The sequence below is a fragment of the Artemia franciscana genome, unplaced genomic scaffold, assembly GCF_032884065.1.
Source record: "Artemia franciscana unplaced genomic scaffold, ASM3288406v1 PGA_scaffold_30, whole genome shotgun sequence".
NCBI lineage: Eukaryota > Metazoa > Arthropoda > Branchiopoda > Anostraca > Artemiidae > Artemia > Artemia franciscana.
This window is the reverse complement of record NW_027062662.1, coordinates 2313038-2332041: the sequence shown is the minus strand read 5'-3', so window position 1 is coordinate 2332041 and position 19004 is coordinate 2313038. Positions and strand designations below refer to the sequence as shown.

At 36.2% G+C, this 19004-nt stretch overlaps 1 protein-coding gene across 1 annotated transcript in view; it reads left to right on the top strand.

The window, feature by feature from the left end:
• LOC136041605 (selenoprotein M-like) overlaps nt 1-18636 on the top strand; it is a 34768-nt gene extending 16132 nt beyond the window's left edge. Inside the window, exons 2-4 of the mRNA XM_065726314.1 lie at nt 2622-2692; nt 15434-15503; nt 17456-18636. Coding sequence (XP_065582386.1) covers nt 2622-2692; nt 15434-15503; nt 17456-17605 — 291 coding nt within the window. The 3' untranslated portion in view covers nt 17606-18636. The remainder of the gene's footprint in view (nt 1-2621; nt 2693-15433; nt 15504-17455) is intronic.
• The last annotated feature ends 368 nt before the right edge of the window (nt 18637-19004 follow it).

The following is a 19004-nucleotide window of genomic DNA, read 5'->3' as shown; positions in this document are numbered from 1 at the left end:
TATTGGTATCAGAATTCCATATTTTATAGTTTCGGTTACTATTGAGCCGGGTCGCTCCTTACAACAGTTCGTTACCACGAACTGTTTGATTATTAGTGTAGACGGTGGGTGTAGTGGAGATGTTAAAAGTAGAATAACCAAGGCCCAGGGTGTTTTTTCACAGTTGAAAAAAGTCTGGAAGAATAGGGATACACGTCTGGGAACCAAGATTAGAATATTTGAAGCTATAGTGATGACAGTGATCAAATATGATTCGGAAGTATGGGCGCTCAGAAAAACGGAGGAAGATTTGCTAGATGTTTTCCAGAGAAATTGCCTATGGATTGTTTTGGGTACTCGACAAACGGAAAGCAGATTGTCCTTGGCTTAGGTTGGAGGAAACTGTAAGGAAACATTCAAGGGAAATTGGACCTTCTGGAGAGGATGTACAGAGGGAGATTTTGAATAGATTGAGATGGAGGAGGAGCGTGCGTAGCTGTGTCGGCCTACTGCGGCTTAGTGCCGCGGTGAGTTGCTTGTAGTAGTAGTAGTATTGACTGAAAAAAGGCTTTGTTGCTCACTATGGTGTTGGCCAGGACTTTAGCACTTACTAAGCATTGATTTTTTTTTCAGTTTCATCTTTTTTTTATGCTAATAATTGTGCTAGGTTTTCTTTTGCGAAAGTTTTTATTTAGTTTCTTATAATTTTGTATGGTAAATTAAAATATGTAATCCGAATTATACTGTAGTATTTTTCAATTATGTTAAAAAATGGTTAGGTTTTATATTCTAGGATTTTTTTAATAAAAAAGAGTGTGGTTAAATTTTATTACGTCTTTGATGTAATCCTTTTTTTTTATTCAAAATACAGTATTATATTCTCTTAAATTTTCATAGGCTATTTTGGGTAAACTTTCTAATTATAATATGCTGTTTAATTTTTCTTAGTGTGCCACATCGGAAAATATTAATGTATAAAACTGCGAAGTGGTTTTCATTCTGGCCAGATTTTCAAATACAGGAAAGCTGTATTGGACAACCAAATAAAAATAAATGAGCAAAGTAATGCATTAATAAAAAAAAGTGCAATATCAGTAAATTATATTTACTGATATGAAGTTCATATAATTCTATATAATCTGATAATGAAGTTCAAAAGATTATCGCAAAAAAATGATGGGTAGTGGAAAACATATGATTGTATTTGTCAATGCAGCATAAAAGATTCAGTCATAGCACAAATAAACTTCCAGCTATGTCAGCTAAATGTCTCAAGCCTCATGAAGCCCTTTGTCGTGGGTATAATAGCTGACATGATTGTATCTTTGAAATCAGCACAGAAAAGCATAAGACCTGCAATACTGGGACACACACAAGGCGCAAGAGGAGAATTTAGAATTTTACTTGGAGCAGGGGAAGATCAGCTAAAAGCTATCAGAAGTTCAAAACTTATTAGCAACCCAGTCTGTTATTGTCAGATTCTTCTTATCTATGAGCAATTATATGTACAATTAATTACTACTATCCTACAATACAAAGTTTGATTAACCAAACAGAAGGGTTCAAATAATAAACCATGCTAAAACAGGGTCACATCAGTGACGCCAATTCAGTAAAATGCTGGGAGGAGGTGGGTGTATTTTCGATGTTTTTTTTTTTCCTATTGAAATCTCCAAATAGGATATCTTTCTATGAAAATACCAAAAAAGCAGCTTTTCTGAATCTAGAGAAAGGGAGGTGGATATAAACTCTGCTACCTTAACTAACTAACCCCCATAATTGGATCCACTGGATCAGATGTAAAATTACATGAATACTGTTAATGCTTTGTATATTCTGATATGTCTCAATTTCTTTCCAAATTATCTTAAAACCTCATCAGTATCCACCTTAGCATCTGAATTTGTAGACATGTGTACAAGTCCATTCAGTTTGTCCTCTCATGTCCAATCCTAAAGGTATGATGTTATTCGCTTTAAGCAGCTTGAAAATTCTTTCTGAAATCCGACAGATTCTGTCGAAAACAGTTTTACTAGTTGAGGGAATGGTCAGTGCCACAGTTACTGCAAAACTGATGGCAGATCCAGGCAGATCAATCTGATTAAGATTGATGAAGTCTTAATCAGAATAGACTAGCACCCATTGAAAATTTCCCTGTCGGAGCAGTTTGTGCTGCTTGGATTTGTTACGCTTATATCACCAATGCCAAAACGAAAAGACGTGTATCTTTTGTTTTTAAAACTTAATCCATATTTTATGCTCAAATCTGTTTAACTTACCTCTAGCTGAATGCAAAATCAAGTTAAGCTATAAAAAAGGGAATTGGGGGAGGGGGCACAGGCACCTCCCCCCTAGAGACCCTAGCCACGCTTGGATGACCGTGGGCTCTGGGTCAGTGGCAGATCATGCTGACGTCTGCCTCCCCCTGATTTCATTGCATTATAGTTTTGTTTAGTTCTGGCATAAATTTTTTCAAATATGTCCTCTACCCTTCTGGTGAATTTTGTGAAGGCTTTATTTGCACTTTTACGAATCTGTTGAACAAAACGACAAAAGGTAATTGAAATTATAGTCAGTTTTAAATTTGCTTGTTGTCATTAAGTTGTGCATGTACATATTTAATTTTGTATACTTTGTTCCAGAGTTGCGGTGGATGACGATTGAATAAACTCCCAGAAGTGAAGAGGTTTATCTACGATGATATACCGTATTTGTAAGTTATACCTTTCAAAATTATTTACAACCTATGCATTTTTGAGTCTGATGTTATGTTGTGCCATATCAAAAGGGATCAAGTCATTCGTGTTTGTTTTGCTAAAGAGTAAAAAAAATTATTTTGAATAGAGGAGAATCCCATCTCCTAGGCAAAGTTTTTTAAAATCATCTGTAATATTTGAACCTCCTGTCCATATTAAAGTTAGAGCAAACCCGTTTCAAAGCATTAATTTTACCAACCGAATCCTTAAGCATATTGACGATGTAAAGATAAAAATATCCCCATCATATTCTTAATTCCTGCAGGATTAACTATATGGTTTTGTCATATCATCAACGTCCTGCGATTTGAAGAAGAATTCTTCTTTTGAGATTAATTTTGCTTGTTTTCATCAATAAGACCGTCTTACCCCATTGTATGTATGTAAAAAAGATAAGAATTTCAGAAATAGGGCTTTCCAAGGGAGTGTATAGAGCCAAAATTAAGTAGTCTTTTAGCTAAACAAAGTTAACGTTTTCGATTCGGAGGCGACCTCTTCCAGCTTAGCCCTTTTGGGTTTATTTGGAACTGTTATAACAACAAAACTTGGAATTTGAATATGACTGCTATTTCTCTCAATTCCAAAAAGTCTTTTGAAGTTGTCTGTATACCAGGGCTGTATCCAGGATTTTTTTTTTTGGGGGGGGTGGATTGTTTTACACAACGATTTTTCTTTCAGGGGGAGGGGAGGTTTTACTCTCAAAAACAAATAATAAATTTCTTTATATCCATTTTGTTATGTTTTTACCAGTCAGACAAACATTTCTGGAAGGGTTCCTACTCCCTAACCTTCCCCCTGGATATGGCCTTGCTGTAGATAGTATTGTAGTGAGAGGGTACACATGCTCTTTGTAACAGAATCCGTAAGGGTAGAGATTAGGATATATCTCATAAAAAAGAGGCCCAATTACGTTGCTAAGGGGAGAGTGGTGCAGAAGCTGAAGTTGCCCCTAGTGGTTGAAGACCTACCTACGCCTCTTTCTGTAGACCTATTTTTGTACGAAATGGGCGGCGGCTCAGACCTATTTTTTGTACGAAATGGGTGACGGCTCATTTTTTTTACCTTTATGCCAAATCAGGAGCCCCTAGAGCTTTAAAAAATGATTTGACTTACTTGCCTTAAGTCCCACCCATCCTCGGAAGTTGTCTTGGGGCCTCTGCATTCTCTATTTTATTGATGTGGTGTCTGTATTGGCATCTATCTTTAGTCAGGCGTCGAAGTGCGGCAGGTTGAATGTAGAGAGTTGTCTTTCCATCTCTTCGGGTGCCGACCTCCAGGGTGAGAACCATGCACATAACCTTGGGAAGACGGGAATTTGCTATATGCTGGATGTGGCCTAGCCACTTAAGCTGTTGCAGTTATATTTTGTCAAGTATGGTGTGTTTGATCTTGAGGCTTTCAAACAGCCTAATATTAGACATCCTGTCTAGGTACGTAAGGCCCGCAATACGACGAAGTGACTTTGTTTCGTCATCTGTTTTGACGTTGGTCATCTGTTTTGATGGTCCATGATTCACAAGCGTAAATGGCAATGGAGATAATCAGTGTTTTGAAGATCCTTATTTTTAGCAGTGTCGACAAATTCTTGTTCCTCCAGATCGGCATCAAGACTTTGAAGCTATAGTTGGCCAGCGCCAGGCGCTTCTTAATATTTTTCGAGTAGTTGTTATCGGACGTTATAAGGCTACCAAGGTAGGTGAAATCTTCCCTCCATTTATGTTGTCACCGTCAAGTTGAAGGCTTAAGCTTTCTTTGTTTTCTGGCTTTCGTGATGAGAGCATGGCTTTCGTCTTTGAGTAATTGATGGTTATTCGAAAGCGGCTGGTGGTTGATTGGATATTGTCGGCCTGGGACTGAAGATCCCCAAGTTTTTCATTTATTTTGTCTATGTCGTTCGCAGAAGCTAACTTATCAATCAGTATTCCCCCGATGAAGACGCCTGAAGAGTTGTCAAGGAGTGATAGGACAGCGGTAAGAAACAGGTTAAACAGTTCCGTTGAAGGCAAGCAACCCTGCTACCACCAGTCGATGTTTCAAAGCTATCAGAAAGGTCCTCTCCCGTCATGACGCGGCTTCTGAATTTGAGTACATATCTCTGATCAGTAATACTAAGTTTTGTGGTTTACCAATGTGGAGAAGAATGTACCACATACCTTCTCTTCATATGATGTCGAAAGCCTGCTTAAAGTCAATGAAAAGGTGGATTTATTACGTCCTAGTTCAAGATATTTTTACATAATCTGACGGACCGTAAATATCTGATCAATTGTTGACCTGTTTGAGCGGAAACCGGCCTGATATTCTGGAATGGCAGTTCAAGCTATAGCTCTTATACGCTCCAAGATTACTCTAGTGAGTATTTTAGCGGCATGGTTCGTAAGGCTTATAGGCCGGTAGTTAGCACAGATTGCTTTCGAGCCTTTCTTATGGAGTGGAACTATCTTGGCTTCACGCCATGAGGAGGGGAAGCGACCTTCTTCCCAAGCAATAGTACCAATTTTTAGGTATAGGTCAACAAGGGGATCGCAATTTACTTTTAGTAACTCCAGTTGGATTCCACCTGGGCCTATAGCTTTGTTTGTCCTTAAACCCGATTATAGCCGATTCTATCTCAGAACAAAGTAGGGGTGGGTTTAGGTTTGGGTCGGTGTTGATTATGGGGAGGCCACTAAGCACCGCTGGGTCTGAAAGGATCGTTGAGTTTAATTTTCTCTCAAAGTGTCCTTTCAATCTCGTTCGGATCCCGTCCGTAGTTTGGATCTGGTTACCATCTTCATCGAGGAGGTTACAGACTTTCAGTCCCTTTTTTTGGTTAGTTCCTGCACTCGCCTGTACATGAAGTGAGTGTCACCTTTCTTGAATGCCATTTCGTATTGCTCACATTATTCCCTTTTGTAGGAGCGGTGAGCACGGCGAGTGGCTTTCTCTTCCACACGTTTCAGTCGTTCGTACATATCCCGACTTTCTTTTCTAGTTTGTTAGTGTGGTTGCGCTTTTCTTCGCATAATGAGATTATCTCATCCGTGATCCAAGGCTTTTGCTCCACCTTTTTTACTCCTAGATTCGACTGTGTGATATCGCATATAACCTGCGAGCTACTCTTCACAAGTGTAAGTATGTGTAATTTGTATCAAGATCACTATATCGGCAAAATGCGATTAGGCGCTCACCTCTTTTGTTCAGCTGGCCATGGCCAAATTTACTCATCACGTCCTCGTTGTCAGACGGGTCGTCACCGACAATGGTGTTGAAGTCCCCGACGACAAACGCTATATTTTTTTGGCTTGGAGTCCACTAGACACTGAAGTTGGAGATAGAAATTTTCAGATTTTTCATCATCTCTGCTAGAATCGGGTGCATATAATTCGATGATTGTGAGATTCGCTGGTAAGCCTTTTAGGCGGATCATGATCAGACGTTCAGAGATGGGTGTTGCTACGATTAGTGATCTAGCCTTACTTGAGAAGATAAGCCAACTCAATGTTGATGGTTGATGTTTCCCATTAGTGCATCCTGATAGTATAAGAGTAGCGTCACCAAGGTTTTCTTCGCCGGTGACTGGGAGGTGGGTTTCTGATACGACTACGTCCCAGTTGTAACGGTTTATCTCTCAGGAGGAGTTACTTTTTTCCTTGTTTTGCAAGTGTCCTGATGTTGAGCGTACCAATTGATAAAGTCGATTTAGGTGATAAAATGGCCTCCAAGGGTAGAGTTGTCAAAGGTTAGGTATTTGCGTGTTTTGTGGTCGTCGTGTCATCGGCTGCCTCGGACGCGGTAGCATCGTCGGTTTCCCTGGACGCGGTAGCATCGTCTGTTTCCCCGGACGCGGTAGCATCGTCTGTTTCCCCGGACGCGGTAGCATTGGTTCGCATATTCATTTTTTGCTTATAATTTTCATGAAAGTGAAAAAAGGGGTTTATTGGCTGACGTCAGGACAGCGGTAAGCTGCTCCTCTTCGTCCCTAGGAGTGGCTGACTATATCTCTTACGGAAAATGCGCCCTTATGGCATCCTGCATCACCAACAATTTACTCTTTGCTGGGGGAGTGGATTGTGTCCCCCGGGTGAGGGTGTTCGAGTTATATTTCAAGACCTCAAGAAACTGGGTCCCCCCTTGGTTCTTGCCTCCTATCTCCATGGAGGTATCCTACATATCCGTAGGACGTTCCCCTATTCGCCACCTGGGTACGCGCTGAGTGGCCAGGGGAGGCCCCTGCTGAGAACGTCAAGTTGAAATGGGACACTAGGACTTTTGGGCAGAACCTCGTTTTCCCTCTCTAAGACAGTGTAAATGAACGAAAAACATATTAAAACGGGCAAAAATTTTAACACGCCACTGGAATATTGTTTATACTAAAGTAAGAAATATCTTAATATTTCGCCTTTACGCCTTTATCAACGAATTAAAACAAAGAGAAAAAAACGGAAGAAAAACGCATAAACTCTATACAAAAAAAAAGAAAAATGAAAGGATGACTCATATTTAAACAAAGTCCAATATGGTATTTCAACAAAGCTTAAGACAAGATGTCTGCTAACTGCTATGTACTATTGTACGTCCGGATTATCTGCAAATATGTACTTGGAAAGAGGGGCAAGTATTGCGAAGCATAGATTAGTGAGGGAAGCTGCGACTGGGTCTCTGCTAAATAGAGAAGATGTTCGTGGATGGGGCAGATTCAGGCAATTTTAAATTCGTGTGGAATGTCGGGTGAATTGAATGGGGGCTATGGTAGAAGTAGGGAAGTAGGAAAGGCGTCTAAACAGGTACATTCAATTTTAGTTAATCAAGAAATTAAGAAGGGGAGTGCTGGACCCGGACGTCTGACTCTCTTGGTTTTTGTTCTAGGGTAGAAGAGACAATTTCTGGTAAATGTGATTTTGTGCCTTATGACGGAAGAGGAAGAAATGCTATAAAACATTTCATCTATTTTTATTTTATTTTTGTTTCAGTTGCAAGCAGAAAGGCCGTGTCGTTTAAGAAATAAGACAGCTTAGAGTGTGGCGTAGCTAGAGGGGGCAAGGGGATACGCCTGTCCTCGCGCATTATCTGTATGGTTGCCATTTAGAAATGACTCACAGAAGCTAGATCAACTTTCATTGTTAAGGGGAAGGGAAGGACTGAAGTGACCATAATGCTGAAAAAAAATAACTGTGTCTCTGTCTGTAGACTTTTATTCTACAGTATGGTTTGGGGATATTTTTTTACTTCTAAGCCAAATCTGAAGCCTAATGCATCAGTTATTTCGATACTGAATATAAAATAAAACTCAATATATATATATATATATATATATATATATATATATATATATATATATATATATATATATATATATATATATATTATATATATATATATATATATATATATATATATATATATATATATATATATGTATATATATATATATATATATATATATATATATATATATATATATATATATATATATATATATATATATATATATATATATATATATATATATATATAGGTATTATGTGTCCTTAGTTTATCTTCCCATACCGACTTCTAAGCACAAAACTTGCCTCAGAACCTTTAACTCCATCTCCTGCCTCGCGACTAAGAAAATATCTGGATAAACCGCTCGATCTAAAATTATAAGCTTAAAAAAGCGCTCCCTTGTCTCAACTAAAGTTTTCTAAATAGTGTTCTTTTCCTCGGATATAATATTTAAAAGTAAATGCCTTATTTAATATATTTGGGTCATATATTTATTGAAGGAAATATATATTAAGTATCCAGCTTGTTACTAAAAAAAAAAAATTACTAAAATACAAAAAGTAGTACAAAGAAATCTACTAACCAATAGTATAGAAAATAAAAACAGGCAGATGTTAACATAACTCATTGGTAGAAAATGACCATTATAAGCCGCACTTTATATATTTTAAGACGCTTTATAAGCTGCACCCCCTGTTTAAGAGATCTTGACAGGAATATCTGTTTATATCATTGCTAACATCAAATGTAAGTGCACATTAATATCAAACAGTTCGTGGTAACGAACTGTAGTAAGTAACCAAAACTCTAAAAAATGGAATTTTGGTACCAATAGCTACATCAAAAGAATCGCATTTTAATGCTGATTTTAAATATATAAGTTTCATCAAGTTTAGTTTTACCCATCAAATGTTACGAGCCTGAGAAAATTTGCGTTATTTTAGAAAATAGGGGGAAACACCCCCTAAAAGTCATTGAATCTTAACAAAAATTACACCATCAGATTCAGCGTATCAGAGAACCCTACTGTAGAAGTTTCAAGCTCCTATCTACAAAAATGTGGAATTTCATATTTTTTGCCAGAAGGCAGATCACGGATGCGTGTTTATTTGTTTGTTTTTTTGTTTTTTTTTCCCAGGGGTCATCGTATCGACCCAGTTGTCCTAGAATGTTGCGAGAGGGCTCATTCTAACGGAAATGAAAAGTTCTAATGCCCTTTTTAAGTGACCAAAAAATTGGAGGGCACCTAGGCCCCCTCCCACGCTAATTATTTTCCCAAAGTCAACGGATCAAAATTCTGAGATAGCCATTTTATTCAGAATAGTCGAAAAACCTTGTAACTATGTCTTTGGGGACGACTTACTCCCCCAGAGTCCCCGTGGGAGGGGTTACTTTGAACTTTGGTAAACTTTGACCAGTGCTTGCATATAGTAATGGTTATTGGGAAGTGTACAGGCGTTTTCAGGAGGATTTTTTGGTTGGAGGCAGGGGTTGAGAAGAGGGTGATATTCTGGGGGAACTTTGCATCGAGGAATTTGTCATGGGGGAAGAAAATTTCCATGAAGGGAGCGCAGGATTTACTAGCATTACTTAAAAAAAAACAATGAAAAATTAAATATGAAAAAGTTTTTTTTCAGCTGGAAGTAAGCAGCATTATTAAAACTTAAAACGAACAGAAATTATTACCTATCTAAGGGGCTCACCTCCTCCTAATACCTCGCTCTTTACGCTAAAGTATTTTTAGTAATTTCAACTATTTATTCTGCGGCTTTTGTGATTCGAGGGTCATTCTTAAGGAATTGGGACAGAATTTAAGCTTTAGTGTAAAGAGCGAGGTATCGACGAGGGGTGAACTCTCTCATATATGTAATAAAAACATAAGAATACAAAAGTTCTTTACGTAAGCTAATTTATAAGTTACGTATATCTTTTACTTATAAAAAGATTCGTAAAAAATTAAAAGTAATAGTTGCCTTTTTAATTAACCGTAAATCGGAGGGAAACTAGGCTTCCTCCCCCGCTCTTTTTTTCTCAAAATCATTCGATCAAAATTATGAGAAAGCCATTTAGCCAAATAAAAATAAATATACAAATTTCGTTTTAATTATTCCTCTGCGGAGAGCCAAAATCAAAACATGCATTGATTCAAAAACGTTCAGATATTAAATAAAAAAAACAAGTTTTTTAAATGAAAGTAAGGAGCGACATTAAAACTTAAAACTAACAGGAATTACTCCGTATATGAAAGGGGCTTTTCCTTCTCAACGCCCCGCTCTTTACGCTAAAGTTTTTTACTGTTTTAAAATGTAGAGTTAAGAGAAAGAGTCAAACTTTAGCGTAAAGAGCGGGGGTTGAGAAGGAAAAGCCCCTTTCATATACGGAGTAATTTCTGTTAGTTTTAAGTTTTAATGTCGCTCCTTACTTTCATTTAAAAAACTTGTTTTTTTATTATTTAATAATATAAAAGAATAAGATCCCAAACCAGTTCTTTCCAACTTTCCAAAATTTAGGAGAAGATTTTTAGAAAAAAGCACCCCGACGGAATGCATCACAATGATATGGCAGAAAACATCACTAACTTATGTAGAAAAAAGAATAAACGTAAATAGACTAGTGCCTAAAGGCCTCATTTCAAAAAAGAAATTGAACGAAGAAAGTTCCCATTTGTATGCACTCTATTTAGCAAAAGAATGTTGGCCAATTTTTTTTTTTTTATTCTTCCAAATATGGCAAATTTTATATTGATGTTTTGGAGATGAATTGTAATGGTGAATCTGAAAAAAAAAATATGTAAGGTCCATAAAATATATGTATTTATTTGTTGAAAGAATATTTATCTGGTTAATGCTGCTCGTATGCAATCGAAGTGAAGACAACTTCAAACATTTCAAACGTTGGGGGCAACTAGTCACAAATACTGAGTCTTTAAATGTAAGCCTCTTCTTTAAATCTCTTAGTCACAAACGGTCCCCGTTCTTATTAAGCATGGGGGCTACAAATCGGGCGTTTCTTTTAAATTTTTGTATTAGAACGAAGGTCTTTGTTTTTCGTTCGAAGATTTTCCAATCGTATTTTTATAGAAAATGCTTGTATTTTTATTTACCTACTTTTGGCGGGAACCAGACGAAGGACTGTCCTACGCAGCACGATTGGACTTTGGAAGTGCTTTCTAACACCACATCGATCTGTCGTCTGCAGCTTCTCCGGCAATCTTCAGCCTTTCCTGTCCCATCTCCCACCATGCCTCCGGAGGTTTCCCTATGGTTCAAGGTCGTCTTTGAGTTTAGCTTGCAAATGAGCTCACAGCTGAGATTTTTGCTCCTTGCTGGCTCGCAGATGAGGATATCTTGACATATCGTGCATTGGGCTTACCCCAATGTGCATTACCCTTCAAAGTGCATTGGGCTTACCGTAAGTGGCTTCAAGACTAAAGTGATGACCATTAACCATTCTTCTACATTTCAAATTATCTTGGACAGCAAACCAATTGAAAATTTCAAAGAATTCGAGTACCTTGTATCTAACCTAACATAAGATGTTGCAGATAGAAAAGAGATTCCTGTCCCCATGTCAAAGGCGTGGGGAGTCTTACCCAGTCTAAAAAAAAGGCACTATGGGCCAGACGTGAGATCCCCACAAAACCCAAGTCAAAGCCTACATTGCATCTGTTTAAGCTGTGCTACTTTACGCTTCCGAGACGTGAACGTCATGGTATTATTGTGCAACCGATCTTCAATATCTTTTATTGTTTCATGGGAATTTCGTTCTCCAAGGATATAAATCGAACACTAAGCCGTCAGAAAATATGTGATTTGGTCCCAATTTCTAGGGCTTTAATGAAACAAAGGTTAACGACAAGACCACCTTTTTCTGTTGAAGGATGGGAGATTAGCCATGATTGTCCTTTTGACCATCAATTCCAGGTCGAACCAGAAGCAGGTGTTCTCTAAAAGGGGTAAGAAGAGGCAATAAAAATGGTTTTAAATAAAATTAGAACTTCATTGGTAGGAATAAAGAGTGTATTATTGAATAAATCGGGATGGGTAGAGAGAGGTGCAGCTGTGCATTGACCTTAAGTGGCCTGGTGCTTCTGTGAGATGCTATTAGTAGCAAAAGTAGCAGTTTGTCCATGATGAGAGCCGTTCGATTAATCTTTATGGATTCCCCATCCGCCTGACCTGTATGCAAATTCAATAGAAACATCAATCAGTCAAACAACCATATTGGTAATGGACAAGTCAGAATTCATTGCCAGAATTCAAGTCAGAATTCAGAATTTGTTAAAATTACCGACATGGAGTAATAAAGGGCTTTACTAAATTGCTCGTCGTTAATTTTTTTTTTTTAATATGGTACTAGGCTTTGGGAGATTTTGTAGGACCCAGTTGGCTTTTTTCAATTATAGAAAAAATTATACTTTATTTTGAAATTTTACAAATATTGCGTATTTTAAGAAGGTATAGCTAAAATTAAGTCCTGTCTTAAGTGGTGTATCGGCTTGCATTTACTTGGGAACAACGCTAATATAGATCGTTAGCTTTGGATAGTCGTGTAAATTAGGCAGATTGTTCTGAAAACTCTAAAGTAAAACACTGGTCATTTTTATTTCTTTTTTCTATCATCTTAGTATTAAACAATGCCCGATTACAAGTTCCGAACTTCGATTGGTTCTGATGGAGCAAAAGGCGAGCCTCTTTTAATCGTTTTATATCTAAACTTTCAATAATATGATTAATAACGGAGAGGGAGATGAGGTCCCTTTTAATCGTCTTGAACCAAGACAAGGCAAAATTTATGCTGTCTTTATTTTTTGTATATTTGTTCTCTCTCTTTTTTCTTTTTATTGATTTTCTTTTTGTGATGAGTAAATGTTTTAAATAGTATTTGTTTAAAGGTTTAATAGTGTAATATTTTTTCCTTAACCCCCCTCCTTTGCAGGCCATAGAGCTTTTGTGGGGATTTAAAAAAATATATCTTGCATAAAGTATAGAATCCTTTTGAACTTTACTGTACTAATTAAGAATCCCTAGTACCGACGTATCTTGATGTACAACTATTATGCTTGACAAAGTAATATAGGTGAAAAAAAAAACAATCTGTTTGGTGCAAATAATTAAAAATAGGAAAAAAGAGAATTGACAATATTTACAACTTTGACCTCTTTATCTAAAAGTTGCAAGAGTAATGTGATGCTAATTTGACAACTTTTTGCTTTCGAGACAAAATATCAAGATTTTGCATTTTAATGTCATTTTAAGTCAGTCATAAAAAGGTTAAAATTACAGAAAAATTATTCAAGCTATTTGCTGTTCTGTTAAATTGCTTATTCAGTTTTCGGAAGACAAGACTACTAATCTACTTAGGTGTATGTTTCTGGAGTCCCTCTCACCTGGATTGACTCTCTCTCTCTCTCTCTCTCTCTCTCTCTCTCTCTCTCTCTCTCTCTCTCTCTCTCTCTCTCTCTCTCTCTCTCCTCTATATTCTGTTGCTCTCTCTTAGTTTTCTTCCGTTTTAACTCCTTAGCTAAAACTCTTAAATCGAAAGACTACGTAACTTACCATTCTCATTCTGATAATTTAGAGCTTCAACTGTCAATATTCAAGGGGGAATCCTCCCAAGAAAAAAATGCACTTGTTACATCTTTCGCGAGGGGCAAAATGTATGTTTCAAAGTATAGGGGAGGGTATTTTTCTTTGTCAATTATTTCAATGAAAATACAGAAACTGGCTTATTCAATGTAAATAACCAAACATAGGTATTTTTCAGTGGTAAATCCGTTTATTCATTCTCAACAGATAATTGTAATCTTAGCAACGGCATAGATATAACAATTAAATATATATATATATATATATATATATATATATATATATATATATATATATATATATATATATATATATATATATTCCTGGGCCATTTTGGTGCGTAGTCTATCCATGTGTGATTCATAGAGATTCATTTAACCAGAGTCCACTTCCCCGTCGGTCATTACATAGATAGCGTTCAAGTTTTAGCAACTAAAGTTATTCAGGTTCTCCCTTTTGTACACTTGCTCTGAAGATACAACTTGGCATTTAAAGGGTTGTTTATCATTGAATCTAATGACTACTAGCCCTTTTATTCAAGAAATATTTTTAATTTGGATGTTTAGGTTCATTGCATGCAATTTTGGGACAAGTTTGCAGCAGTTTTTCGCAACGAAAACATAAGATGATCGATCCTTCGACTTCTTAGTTTCTGATTTATTCATGCATCGAGACAAAATTATGATATTGCTTTGAACTCTTTTTACAATAATCTGAACTTGCTTGATAATAAGAAAATCACTTATTCTTGCGTGTTTCCTTGTGCCATGAATTTTGTCGTTAAAAAAGCTAAAAAAAAAAATCGTATTTTACCTATTAAATAAATGTAGAACGAATTAGAACATGTATTTTAGTAAATGGATATAACTTAATCTTATCTATTGAATGATGGACAAATTTTGATCCTACGTTGAAACATAAACTGTTGTACTTCAGGAAAAAAAGTAGCCTTCGGCCAAAACCTTACACAAGGAGTAAATAAACAGGAAACTCCTGTTTCGAATCTGAGTTAAAATATTCGTTTCTCCAGGTGGCAAAGTCGTTTTTTTTTAAGAAGGAAAATGCGTACTGGTAATCTTTCAACGTTATTTTTTTGGGGATAACCATTTTTGAATAAATTACTGGAAACATTCCTAGCTTAGAAATGGTATTTACTCGCTTAGAAGTGAACTAGTCAAGGGGTGTACTGAAAAACGGACCTTTTTTCGCTTGTGAAACGCTACGGCCACTCTGTCCTCAATAATCCAGTGATGATATGGGCCGAAGATAAACTGAAGGTCTTATCAAACAGTTCATGAGACCTTGAGTTCACTGAGTGGCATTTCCCATACAAAGCAGCTATTAAATAGAAGTTTTACTTTAATATCGGTAAAAAAAAGAATTCGCGGTAATTATCAAAAATTATCTTCTGTGAGAGTGGGCCTGCCCCTCCCCTCGCTTCTCCTCCCACTCTCTTGCTGAAGTTCAACTGTTTCCTCCAATACTTTGTAAAAAAAAAATGCTGTAAGACAACAGCAATGGGCTAAGAAAGAAAGATTTACAAAGCTCCAGGGATAGAAATTCTTATTGATGCTTACTTCTTCTAAACTGCACAATTTTCTGCTAAAATCTTTTGTAGGACCATCAGTAATTAAAACACTTGTAATTATCAGCTGGCCATATTTGTTCTATACAAAATAATTTCAGTAAAACAATAGTAAAAGTTTATCCTGGAGAGCAGGAGTCAGGGGAAGGGGCGATATGCCAAATATTTTTGGTTCATTTTACATTTTAACTTAACTCTTTACTCTTGTTTGAAGAAAATTGTTCTTTTAATACATTGTTAATATCAGGAACAGTGGCTATCATGTTTTCTATTTTCAGTCACAATGTGGAGTTCAAAATGGTAGCTGGCGCTTCGCCAAATTTGAAGCTTCTCAATCGACTTGATCAGGTGAGTTTTAGAGTAGCTACATTTAAGCTAATATGACTCAGTTCTGCTCACTTTAGGATCAGAAGTACCTTTGTCACCATGTACAAGAGCAACTATTTTTCGCTGACTGAATGGACGGGAAATTAATGAACAATGACTAATTCAGTCAATTGTTGATTAAATTTAAATCCGATACTTTTGAGTATTCTGCAAAACAGCAGTTGATGAACAACCAATGAAATCTTTAGAAGTTAAACAAACGTTGGTCTTGCGTTGGTCATGTTGTAACTATATCTATGCGCCTTAATTTGACCAACTTAATGTAACTATATGGGCCTTAATTTGACCAGCACGTCCTTTTTAAAAAAGATTCAATTTTCCTAGTTTAATTCGCCATTTTCAACAATAAGCTAGACGCTTCTTTGTAAAACCATATTGGAAAGGAGTGGAGATGCGTAATAGCTTTAAAACGCATCCTCGGACCCTAATTGAACTTGTACATCTTTTTCTGAAATTTCTGGGGCCTTGAAGAGTCAGTGTCCTTATATGGGAAGGGTTTTGCTTTTAGATTTAATTAAAGCTGTTGATAGATCCTTGAAATCTACAGTTATTTTTCGCTGCTACTCTCCGAATATACAATGGGCTACTATTCACTATTTTTGCCAGGTAAAATACTATTCGGATATTGACAATATTAAATCAAATGTAATTCTTTCAAAATTGTCCAATACTTTTTGTAAGTGTAAGTCTTTTAGTTTTACTGTCTAGAAAGATTGCCCCCCTACCCATAAAAATGTTTTTGTTTAGGCACTTTATCCCCTCCAGTTCAAGGGCCTTCTATAGACATGAAAATCATTTGTTGCATTTAGAGGGCCCAAGGAGTTTCAAAAAGCTTTGTCTTACTATTGTTAAGCTCGAACTCGAAATATTATTAACTGTTTGTTATTAACTGTTATTATTATATTATTAACTGTTAATTATTAACAATAAACTGTTGTCCTGCATGGTTCTATGCGTACCCCTTCTCCCCCTCCTAGGTTTTAGTTATCATAGCAAGGTAAGTTAAAGGATAAAGACAGTAATTTGAAAGTACGATATTAGTGGCAACTGTAGTAAAGTCTGCCTATGATTAAAGTGCACATGATAACAGGCTGTAGTACATGAGACAAATTCACCCCTTTGTATCAGAGACGCACCCACGAGGCCGTACATCAAAAGATTTTACCCGTCTTAAGTACCTTAAGGGGCGTCTTTTTTAGTTTAATTTCAATAACATAGAGTCAAGTTCTAAGTCAGAACCAAGAAATAGGATGGACAGAACTGCTTACTTCAAATAAGCATACAGATTAATTTCTTTTATCATTTGTCTTGCTCTCCTATGATAATCTAATCAGCATCCTTCCGAAACACGAATAGAAGAATTAAATAAAAGTAAAATATAAAAGTAGGAAATTATACACCATATATTCTGCCTTTATTCTGTAATGCGGGTAAAATGTCTCAAAGTTTCTTTTTTTTTTCTTCATTCTTCTATTTGTTTTACATTCCCTCTAGGAGTTAAATTTTACATATAAGGGGAATTTTCCAGAGGTAATTGTCTGTAGGGGTAGATATATGTGCATTAAGCAAATAAACACTTTCAATTAGTTTTTCCAGGTTAAACCTTGTCATATTTTTATGCATTACCTGCACATAGGCTAAGATTGGGATTCCCCCGCTCCTGGTGTCAAAAAAGGTAGCCAAACAACCTTATCTTTTTAAAAACTGATTGGTCCTCCTATGCGTCTCTGTGAATTTTTAAGCCAGTAACTGTAACAAAATACCAAGTATCACAAGATTGGTCCCTCTCTGTGAAATTCGAGGCCAGTATATTGAACGAAAACGTTTGAGTCACAAATATATTGTTTTTTTTTTACAAGTAGCCCCTCTGTTTCTTTATGGTTGAGTTGTATTTGACTTTTTCTTATGTTTAGGTTGTTGAGATGCTGGACCTAGCCAAACTGAGTCGTGAAGATTGTAACAAATTGCTGATCAAAAAAGGATTTTATAGAAAATCTGATCTTAATGAAGAAGTTCCTGAACAGCACAAAGAAGGACCATATTTTGAAAGGGAGGATCTTTAGGGGGGTATTTCCTGTCATTTGTGTCAGTAGGGGCACCGATTGAGGGAAGAGATCAATTCCCCTTTATATATTAAAAAACGCCTTTCTTTGGCATTTTCATTGAAAATACCAACCCTCCCCCCCTTTCTCAAATTTTAAAATTACTTTTTTTGTATCTTCACTAAAAATGGAAAATTCGTCCCCCTAGATTTTCATGAATTGGTGCCCATACTCATCAGTCAACAGAGCTTTATGTATATTACATTGAATTTTTAATTCTGTTACCAAATAATTCTTGGAAGATTCTAAAATAAACATGCACAAAGTAAACGCTGAATTAAAATAAGCAATAACTTTAAACTGTTATTAAAGAAACGACCCCTATTTAATTAATCTTAGTTTCAGTTATTATTGAGTGAGTCAGACCACAGTTACTTCTGTCAATAACACCTTTTAAACCAGCAAAGTTGAATTGAGCTCATTTTTCGAGTCGAGATTGGTCAACTGATGTGACTACTGTTTAATTCGGGAATAAATCTTAAAACCACCCTAAATCGTCCCGTCCAACTCACTAGATAAAAAAAAATCCACCCCCTATTTTAAAGTTACACAGATCACATCTTTCTCTTATTCTTTCTTCTATTCGAATTAAAATAAGCCAATATTAAAATAGGTTTTCGAGTTTAAAGTAGTACGAGTTTAGTACGTAAAGCTTTGTTATTATTGTGAAAAGATCAAATTAAAATGTTTAGTGATTTGGCTGGTCGAAAATATTATCACGATTGTATATGAAGCGAAATTACCGAAAAATGCAGAAGCATTGGTGATTTGCTGATGTTTTTTGGCAATTGTGACAGTGTTTGGAACCAGTCATCTGATCAAAAACTATGCTTTCCCTTTTTACTGCCTTTTTCATGGATTTGGGATATTCGTTTGTGTATGTTTAGACTTTAATTTTTGATGAATTTTGAAAGCGCAAGTTTTGCAAGAGTATGTGTCCTTTTAGAGTCTGTTGTTTATGATAATGGGAGTATTAAAAGAATTTTAATTTTCGTTTGTATTGATTTTAAATACGTAGAGGGATAGATTTAAGCATACAGATGTGATGATTTGCTAGAATTAAATGAACTTTAGTTAAAATATCCCTGACAAAAAATATTCCAAGTAATTGAAGCCTGAAGTCGTTGGGTACTTGTGTATTATACGGCAAACACTCAAGTTTACGCTGTCTAAAACTACAGAACATACCGGTTTATTTGTTAGCTTTTTTCAGCTTTGCGTGAGACAAGTGACAGAATAGATGGGAAATATATAATTTAGGCTTTATATTTGCACATTAAGGAGGGGGGGGATAAAGTATTTGGACAGTTTCAAGTTCAAAAACAATTCTTACCTCATAATATGAAGAATAATTGTACCT